At 55.4% G+C, this 10236-nt stretch overlaps 1 protein-coding gene across 1 annotated transcript; it reads left to right on the forward strand.

Annotated features, from left to right (window-relative positions):
• Window positions 1-8660: 8660 nt before the first annotated feature.
• Window positions 8661-9752, forward strand: FNDC11 (fibronectin type III domain containing 11). Its single transcript, XM_065691825.1, has 2 exons — window positions 8661-8724; window positions 8893-9752. Exons 1-2 carry the CDS (start codon window positions 8661-8663, stop codon window positions 9750-9752), a joined length of 924 nt encoding a protein of 307 aa, XP_065547897.1.
• The last annotated feature ends 484 nt before the right edge of the window (window positions 9753-10236 follow it).

The raw sequence follows: 10236 nt of genomic DNA on the forward strand, positions 1-10236 counted from the left end.
CCCCACCACGAGGCCAGGCTTGTCCCGGGTACCAGCTGGGCAAGGACCATCCTCACCCCGGAGGGGGTCAGCATCAGGTGAGTGCCGCAGCCACCTCCTTTGCTGTTCCTCTCCCTCCTCTCACACACGGGAGGAAGGCTGTCAAGAGCCTCCTCTCCGCAGAGCTCTGGCTTTGTGTCTCACAGCAAAGCACTGAAGTCAAAGCCATCTTTCTTGTGAGATCTCTTGAGCTCCTCAAGCAGTAGCCACTTCAGCACCAGCTACTTGAGCTGGGAGGAGGAGAGCAAGGCCTGCTGTATGGGGACAGGACATTCGTCTGCCTCATCTCTGCATTGATGAATAGCTCTGGTTTACCCGTGTCAGGCTCCAGCAAAGCAGAGGATGAACACTAAAGCTGCGCTTGAGCCCACACACTCCATTTAGCCGGGAGATGACTCAGACGAGGCTCTTTGTGCGGGTGGAGGTGACGATGAAGCGCGAGGGTATGGAAGCAAGTGGGGGCTCTGCTCTCCCCACCGGCCACTGGGGAGGATGGGCCCTGCTCACCCTGCTCTGCTGCAGGACAGCCCCGGGGGTCCTCACGCAGTGGAGATGGCATCAAGCCATCACTTACCAAATACCTTCTATCCCATTGCACGTCGCATCCCAACTCAGGCAGCAGCAGTGCAGCCACCAATGTGTGTGGGATGGCTGTGGACACCCCATCCTTCCTCCTGCTGAAAACATAGGCAGCTCCAGGGATGCAGCCCCAAGGATGCATCTTCAGGGATGCCGCTGCAAGGATGCAGCCCTTCCCAGCATCCCAGGGCTGTATTAGGGCCAGCACCATCGTCCAAGCCACCTCCCAGTTCCAACCAAGGCTTCAGGAAAGAAAGATGCCCGAGTCAGAAAGCCCAATGCACGCTCTGCCTGCCGCCTGCCCCGAATGCCCCTGTGAGGCTGCACAGGGCACCCACCCCACACACACTGCGCCTGCCTCTCCCCACAGCAGCACCGCACATGGCAGGGGCAGCAGCTTCCCCCAGAGCCACCCAGGGCAGCCTCAGCTCAGGAACAAAAGGCACTTCCCATCCCCAGCTCATTAATGGCCTGAGCTCCTCCGGGGCTGGGGCTCTTGTTTAGCGGAGCAGCGGGGGGGAATGGAGCCCTTATTTCCTCTGCAGGGATCAGCTCTTTAAACAAGTCCAGAACTCTGATGCCGTTTCTCTTTCCTCGCAGGCTGTGCAAAGGGGATCTTGTTCTCCAGAATTGCATCCGCCTCCAGCCCCACTTAGAGCTGCCAAAGCTCCTGCTTCCCCCGGGACCAGCCTGTGAGCAGCGGAGATGGATGAGCTGACACGGGCATGACTTTACCCCTGCTGCCGGAGCCAGGGGCTGTCGGCATGCCCAGAGCCCCCCCCCACCGTGCTGGCAGATCCCAGCTCCCCCTTGGATCAACCACATGGAGCCCTTGCCCGATGGAGCCGCAGCCCCTTCCGCCCAGGGGCAGGGCTGGATGTGGTCCTTGGGGTGAGCATCCCTGTGAGCAGCAGCAAAGCCATGGCTCCAGGCTCTAACTCTGCTCCCTCTGCATGGATCCAGCCCCGTGGTTGCTCCTGGTTTAACCCAGGAAGGGGCCAGTATCTGCAGTCTTGCGAAAGATGCTTGTTTCCCTCTTAAAAAGCCCGGTGGGAATCAGTGAGAGGCACTAAACCGGCCGTGCAGGCTTCACCTCCCCTCTTCCACACCCCCAAGCAGGTCATTACCTTACCGCGAGCCTCAGTCCCTCCATAACACAGCATTCGCCCCTGTCCTGTGCTTAGGGAACACAGACAAACGTCCCCAAACCCACCATAGCCTCCAATAGCAAGAAACCAGTGCCCCTGCCTCTCTCATGCCCTGGGGGGTTTGCAGCCCCCCCCCCACCCCACCTTTGCTTGGAGGCTGCTGTAGGAACCAATGCTCCGGGCTGATTTCTCCTGCCCGTTGGCACTGCAGAGCAGCACAAGGGGTGGAAGGGAGCAGGAGCCAGGCAATAAAGCCCAGGACGTGGCTCCAGCCCTGCGGTGGGCTCTGCCCCACTGGTCCCAAAGGTGCTGCTGGTCGCCGTGATCCCAGTGGGATAAATGCTGGAACTTTGGAGCTCTTTTCATACCCAGGGAGGGTGGACGCAGGGCTCCTGGCATTATCCTGACTGCGCTCCCGGCCAGCCCCAAGCAGGTGACAACAGGGGACAAGGATTCAGGCCCAGCAGGTTTCCCACTTCCCGGCTTTGCTCTGTCCCACATCCAAGCCACCGGAGCCCCTGCCAGTGAGGGCTGTCTCATGGGACGTGGGACGCCACAGCCTTGAACTCAAGGATGTCTGCGTTGCAAAGCAGAGCCCGAGGACATCTGAACGGGCTTTTGATGCGCTCCCAGCGCCATAAAGGAGCTTCCATGACCCCGGTCCAGCTCCTGCGCTGGCTCATCAGGAAACCAGCCCCTGCTGCAGCCTGCATCCCACACACGGCTCCCCTCATGTCACCGCTGCAGGAAGCGGGGTCTGTGCCCTGAGACTCCCTTTGTGCCCACCCATCAACGCGCAGCAGGGGAGGGAAGCAGAGCAACAGGGGACGGCTCAGCCCTGCGGTAACACATCCCAAGGATGGGCATAAACCGAGGAAGATTCTTACCCCAAACCCACAAACTTCACCTTCTGCCCCAAACCGCAGCAGGTCCCGGCTCCGGGGCTGCCCTTGTCGGGTGTAATGAGCTGGGGATAATTGCTGCCTCCGGGACACAATTAACTCCTTCCTGCCCTGGCCCAGCTGGAGCTTGTGAATCCCAGGACAGCAGCTCCTCCATCCCAGGTTCCTTAGGAAACATCCCTCTTCCTTCTGAATCACGGCCTGACAGCAAAGCGCCGGTGTGTGGCGATGATTTAGAGCCGGGATATATCTGGAACGTAGGATTTATTTGAGGTATATGAGGCACCAAGTGCAGCGGGGAGCGAGCAGTGAGTAAATCAGTCACACTTGGTGATAATGGGCTTTGGAGCAGGTGGGTGCTGAAAGCCCCGCTCCCATGGGACCGGGAGCATTAGGAGCTGCTGGTGAGATTCAGGGCTGCTGCCGGGAGCCCTGGAGGAGGTGGTGACCCAGGGACCCTGCCAGCAGTGGCCCTGGGCACGCAACCACCAGCAGAAAGCTCTGCGATGTCCAACAGGAGAGCCCAAAGAGCTGCTCCGAGCCCCTGCACCCTCCATCGCCCGCACTGTCCCGTGTGGAAGAGGCAGCACCGGGCGCAGGGTCCATCCTCCTCCCCGTCCCTGCGCTGGTTTCCTCTGCAGCAAACGCCCGTTTCAGAGCTGCAGCAGACGTGAAATATGGAGATGGAAATTGCCAGAGACTTTTAATTTGGGCTCGGCCGATTTCTCTGTTCCAGCTATTGATCCTCCTATAAAGATGAGTCCCCGCTCCCTCCTCTTGCTGACAGGCGCTATCGGGGTGTTTTGCCTACCCCAAGAGCGGAAATATGTGTTTTATTAAGTGTCAGATCTCACTAATGAGAAGAGGGAGGAAAATCAATTGTCTGCTTCTATCTGGAGCCCAGCGACAGGGCTAATGAGTGCTTCCTTTTGAGGCTGTGGACAGGACAGGGCACGATGACAGACGAGGGCTGGCAGCTCGGCTGATTGGAGAGGGGGGAAAGGTGCTTCAAACACGTTTGGGTTTGTATTCATGCAAAGAGGTTCATGGAGTGCTGTAACATCCGGTGGTCGAATCGATCCCCGGTGCTGAAAACAGCACGATTCCAGCTGCAGACTATGGGCAGGTTGAAGTTCATATTCCTAAACCCAGGATAGCAGCTTGGGCTGTTTGGGTATCCCATTTCTCCATGCTAAATGTGGGATGCAGTTTAGTGTTTCTGACAAAAGCTCAATGCAGAAGTCTCTGCACAGCTCCAGGCTTAAACCCTGACTTCCAAACCCTGCCAAAGTGAGGAGCAAAGCCCAGGACCTCACCTATGTGAGATGCTGCTCTCGGCTCTGCAGCACTTTCGTCTTGTACCTGAGCCTTTTCAGGTCAGTGCTGGGCACAGGAGCACCGTGACCAGCACAGAGCTCACCAGCTCGAAGGCAGACAGAGCTCTTCAATAGGAAGACAGCAGCGCAGAAGCTTAAACACCTCCCTCTGGGCCTTGGCCATGGCTGGAAGAGGAGCTGGGGTTACCCAGACCTCCGCAGGAGTCTCCTACATCCTTAACCCCTGACACCACCAAGGCCAAGGGATAAAGGAGAGACCCAGCTCCCAGTACACGCAGCCCGAGCGACAGGGTGGGGATGCATGACATGAGCTTCCTGCAGAAACCTGCCATGAATACCCACCACGGATCCCTGCTAACCCCCCCTCCAAAGCAAGGCCATCAACCTCCTGTCATTGCCATTTGTTATCTTCCCTGTTAGAAATCACACCTGACAAGTGCCGAGTTAATCTCTTGGCAGCTGTGGAATGAAGCTCCAGCTGCCTTGGGAAGATGCATTGATTGCTTAAACTGACAGGTCGCCTCCTCCCGCGATGCTCAAGCAGGAGCTCGGGGCCGCTCTGATGGATCTTGCCTCTCATTCAATTAAAAAGGCTCAGCAGGGAGGCACCGGGTGAGCGCATGAGGCAGCACCAAGGCTAAGCCCTGATCCGAAGATCTCATCGCAGGGAGTGTGGAAGCACCTTCAGACACAGGAGGCCTGGCCAGGTTGCTGATGGGCACAGCAGGCGTGTATGGAGCTTGTTGCTGTGAGCCAGTCGAGCCGGTCTCTTCTCCATCATAAACCAACCAGCGGGGCAGTCCTGCAGCAAAGCAGAGCAGGGAAAGCCCTTCCCACCCAAATGGTAGCCGCTGCGCTTCACGGAGCAGTTTATGTCCTGTTTCAACGTATCTCTGATAGGGATTCTGTGTTCAGGTTCACAGAACTCCTGACCCTTGGTGGAAGAGCCTTATCTCACTGCGGGCACAAGCACTGGAGGGCGTCTGGCCTCAGATGTAAAGACTGCAAAATCACCCCCTTTTGGGTGAAAATCCCCCCACCCACAGCACGCCAAGGAGCCCAGCAGGTGCCATCAGTGCTCCAGAATTCCCAATGGATGAATATGAACATCCTGGGTGAATACTAACATCGGCAAAGCAGCAAAGAGCAAAGCACATCTGTGGGTGTCCCTGGTCCACTCCATGCATGACCTTAAGGCTTCCCAGGATGGAGCCGGCTTCCCTGCTCAGTGCTGCACCCATTGCACCTTGTGCTGAGCTAGCTTTTACCGTTGCCTGGCTGTCATAGAGTGGTTATAGTTGGAAGAGAGCTTAAAGAGGGTTGGAAGGGAGCTTAAAGAGGGTTGGAAGAGAGCTTAAAGAGGGTTGGAAGGGATCATAAAGAGAGTTGGAAGGGACCTTAAAGAGGGTTGGAAGGGAGCTTAAAGAGGGTTGGAAGGGAGCTTAAAGAGGGTTGGAAGGGAGCTTAAAGAGAGTTGGAAGGGAGCTTAAAGAGGGTTGGAAGGGAGCTTAAAGAGGGTTGGAAGGGAGCTTAAAGAGGGTTGGAAGGGACCTTAAAGGGAGTTGGAAGGGACCTTAAAGAGGGTTGGAAGGGACCTTAAAGAGAGTTGGAAGGGAGCTTAAAGAGAGTTGGAAGGGAGCTTAAAGAAGGTTGGAAGGGAGCTTAAAGAGAGTTGGAAGGGACCTTAAAGAGAGTTGGAAGGGACCTTAAAGTTGAGTTGGAAGGGACCTTGAAGAGGGTTGGAAGAGACCTTGAAGGGACCTGTCCTGAGGCCGTATCCCTGCAGTTTGCTGTTGAGGTCCAGGCTTCGTGAAAGAGAACCAAGCTTTAACCCATCCTTGGAGCTGGGGCTCATAGGAGACTGAAGCTGCTGCCTGGTCCCATGGAGCAGAGGTGAAACACGCTGGAAGCACAATGGGGATGTCTCCTATGGGGAAGCAAAGCATTGGAAATCAAATGAACACAGCCCTGCAGTGCTCAGAACACCCAAATCCCCCGCACCGGCAGCAGCATCACGCTGAGATCACAAGAGCCGGGCGTTCCGTGCTGCCTGTGCTCCGCATAAGAGCCACAGTGGAATCGAGGAGGCAGAGGGGCAGCGCGGCCGCGCTCCTCACCCCGTGCACCCACATCTGCCCCGGGTGTCCCCGCACCCACCGGGAGCTGCATTTCCTCTGGGATCGGAGAAGCAGTTTCTGAGGTGAGGGTACCAATGATTGCGGGGCCGATGGTCCTGTAGATCCTTGGGGTCTGCCCCTACAGATGGGGACATTGGCTGAAAGGCTGAGAGAGCTGGGCTGGGGCAGCCTGGAGAAGAGAAGGCTCCTGAAGGGGAGACCTGAGAGCAGCTCCAGTGCCTGAAGGGGCTGCAGGAAACCTGGAGAGGGGCTTGGGACAAGGGCCTGTAGGGACAGGCCAAGGGGAATGGCTTGAACCTGCCCGAGGGGAGACTGAGCTGAGCTCTGAGGCAGAAGCTCTTCCCTGTGAGGGTGCTGAGGCGCTGGCACAGGGTGCCCAGAGAAGCTGTGGCTGCCCCATCCCTGGCAGTGCTCAAGGCCAGGTTGGACACAGGGGCTTGGAGCAAGCTGCTCCAGTGGAAGGGGTCCCTGCCCGTGGCAGGGGCTGGAGCTGGAGGAATCATCCCTTGATGCTGTGATTAAACCACTGCCACCAAGAGCAAAAAGCACCACGGTGAAAAGCAGAGGCTTGGGGGAGATGATGGATGCTGAGGGCCCTGGCCCAGGACCGCACACCACAATGCATCACCATGGCAACCAGAGCAGCGGGAGGAAGCCACAGCACTGGGTTTGAGTGTTGGGATGCCCCGACTCCCCTGGGTGCCCCCCAGTTGCTGTGGGTGCCTCTTTCCACCCCATCCAAACTCTGGGGGATCCCAAGGCAACGCGGCTCCAGCTTGGGCAATTGCAGCCTCCTGGCTGCAAACAGAGTGCGGCTACCGGGAAACCAGCCATGGCAAGGAAAATACAAGGGATATGAAAACAGAAAGGGAAAACACGCACAATCCCAGCTCTGTCTGCGGGCAAACAGGCTGCTGCAGAGAGCCAAATCACTCTGAGAGCAGGGTACCATAACCCAAGGCATGTGCTGTGCCTGATGCGCTCCATAGGGGGATGCTGGGAGCTGGCTCTGCTCTGGGTGAGGTGGGGTTTTGATGTGTGGAATGAAAAGGAAAAGGAAATTCCGCTTGTTTCTGAAGCCGACAGCTCCCTTGGAGAACAGGTTGCTGTCAAGGAGTGAATTAGCTTAAATCACAGCGCAGCGCAGGCCAGGCAGCTGACAGGTTTACAAACACTTGAAACCCCTCCAAGGCAGTGTTATTGGTTCTGTTACATGTTTAGGAGAAATGAGGCCAAGAAAAGTGGCTCAGCCAATTCGATAGCACCAGCCGGCTCCTACCAGAGAGGTAAGAACTGAAACACCCCGGTTAGGTACAAGCACTTCAATAAGTACAAGCAGAAAATCGCATAGGAGGAGAGTTACCTGCTGCTGGGTTGTGTCGGCACAGGCTGATCGAGGACACCAGATCTTGCTTCCAGGTTTCCCTATGTCCTTCCTTTCCAAGTCAAGTGCGTGCAGCTTGTGAAAGCCACATTCTCGATGTCAAGCTGGGTTCTCAGGATGGTGTCACCAACAACAGGGCATTTATTTAGCTCATTTCTATGAGACATCGGCTGTAGGAGCACCACAGAGAAACCCCTTCTGCCCTGGCACCACCAACCAGGGCAAGCCCTTGCCAGTGAATGAAACACTGAAGGCTGAGGCAGCAGATAAGGCATTGGGAAGGACCATCGCCTAAACGCCTTCTCAACAGCCAGCTGTGATCAGTTCACAGTTGCTTCCCACGTGTTTCATTCTCTTACTGTACATCCTTTAGACACTAATAGCATCCCACAAGAAAGCAAGGAGGTATCATGGTCTGAGGTGATGACATAAGCTAAAACCTAAGAAAAGGAAAGCAATAAAGCACTGAAAACACCAAGTTATGGCTGTCAGTCCACTGCTGAAGGTAGAGGAGCAAGGAAAAACACCAGCTTTCCCCTTGAAAGCTGTTGTGAGGCGGCACTCGGTGTGCCGCGTGGCTCTGGCTGCTGAATAGCAGCTCACGTGGGGGGCAGAGGGTTAATTTGAATCACCAAGGTGATTATGTAGCTGTAGAACTGGGTTAGAGGATGGGTCTCAAGCCTCAACAGCCTGGCAGATTCCAGAGAGAGAAAAACAGACATCCCCAGAGATGTGAAAGAATGGAAAGCAATTGCTTACAGGAGTACAAAGGCATCTAATTAGAATGGAACAGAAGATAATAAGATACAGAGGAATTTTGGCAGACTATATCAGAGCATAGCTCCTGACAGTGACTATTATTAAGCAGAGGTAGAAATGCTCAAAACGGGGAGGGCAGAAGGAGCCCGGCTAGTTGGAATATGGAAAAGCAGACTGCACAAAACATCAGCATACAACCAGAAAGGAAAATTCCTCTGGAACTCCATGGAGTTTAATGGCTCTTTCCCATCTAGAACTGATAAGCTAAGCTTGAAGAGAGAGGAGTCACAGTTACACTCCCTCACAGCTGCTCTTCCTGTGGTCCTTAATGTTGTTATTGCTGTCTTCTTACACAGCAACCGAGCTTTGGAATCATGGCTGCAGTTTCCAATGAGCTTAAAAGCAGTCGGGAGCGCATTGTGCATAAGGAAGACCAAGGCAGCGGCACCCGGGAGGACCAAGGCAGTGGCACCCGGGAGGACCAAGGCAGTGGCACCCGGGAAGACCAAGGCAGTGGCACCCAGGAAGACCAAGGCAGAGGCACCCGGGAAGACCAAGGCAGTGGCACCCGGGAAGACCAAGGCAGTGGCACCCGGGAGGACCAAGGCAGTGGCACCTGGGAGCTGTACTTGCAACGGAGAAGGCTCATCCAGCAGTTCCTGCGCTCCAGCCTGAGCCTCCGCTACCTCCAGAAGCAGGAGGACAAGGTTCACATCCTGAAGAGGTGCTCCTTTTACTTGGATGTTGAGCCCAAATACGTGAATGTGACAGACCAGAACCACGAGATTCACCGCACCGAGACCCTGCAGCTCATAGACCACCAGCGGCTCCAGAGGGTGCGGAAGATGGGAAAAATCCAGACCCAAATCCAGCTGTTGCTCCTAACGGAGCTGTTGAAACAACTGCAACAAGGCTGGGAGGAGCTGAACTCCTATGTAGAGGTCTGTGACATGGCAACTTTCTTCGCCCAGTGGGATGGGATCAGGCAGAAACTGTCCAAGCTCACTGGGTTCATGGAAACTCTCCTCTCCTTGGAGTTCCCCGGGAAGATCTGTGTCAAGCACAGCCTGGTGTCCCATGCGGACCTCACGGGTACCAGACCCCCCAGCATCAGGTTTTCCCTCTATACCAAGATGCCAGTGGTTTTTGATCGCAAAGAATCTTTCGCCCTCGAGAACTGGGCCAGGCTCAAGTGGTTTACTGAGAACCAGGAGTCACACCTGGAACAGTGCGAGCTGAGCTTTAAGCTACTGACAATCGGGGTGGAAGTGGGATTCGGCAGGACCCACCAAGTCAGCTCCAACTCCCGCATAGTCCAGAACCTGAAGCCCGGCAGATCCTATGAGTTCACCATTAGAAGGTTACCCAAACAGACCCTTGTCCTTGAGGAGTGGCGCGACACCATCGTTCTGACAACGGGTACCGCCGAAGACGTGCAGAGCAGCGCTTGCGCCCCGGAAGGATGAGGTGACACACAAGAGTGTGCCTCCCGTTTGATACGTTTGAAACCATAGGAATGAGAACTAAATTAAACCATGCGAATGAGAACTATTAAAGACAAGCCTTATTTTTAAGTGTTAGGACTAAACCCAACCTCGTTCTTGTTTTCAACAATTTTAGAAGCATCTTTCCCAGGTCCTTCTGGGTTCCAACCTTCTCACATCCTTTGGCAGCATTCAGGACCCAACACTTTCCCCTGCCAGGACTCACAGGTGGGAGCACTAAGAAGCAGGCAGACACTTTTGAATTAGATGATCTTTAAGGTGCCTTACAATCCAAACCACCCTATGATTCTATGGATATATGGATATGGAAGCATCTCCATCAACCAGGGCTTGCCATCCCCTGGAAGATGCCCAGTGCAAGCTCTTGCAACGATGCTTTGTTTCCCCCTGCTTCCCGTCCTCTAAAACACCTGAACTGAATCCTAAGCTCTCAAACCACTCCCCT

Source organism: Lathamus discolor, chromosome 11, assembly GCF_037157495.1.
Source record: "Lathamus discolor isolate bLatDis1 chromosome 11, bLatDis1.hap1, whole genome shotgun sequence".
NCBI lineage: Eukaryota > Metazoa > Chordata > Aves > Psittaciformes > Psittacidae > Lathamus > Lathamus discolor.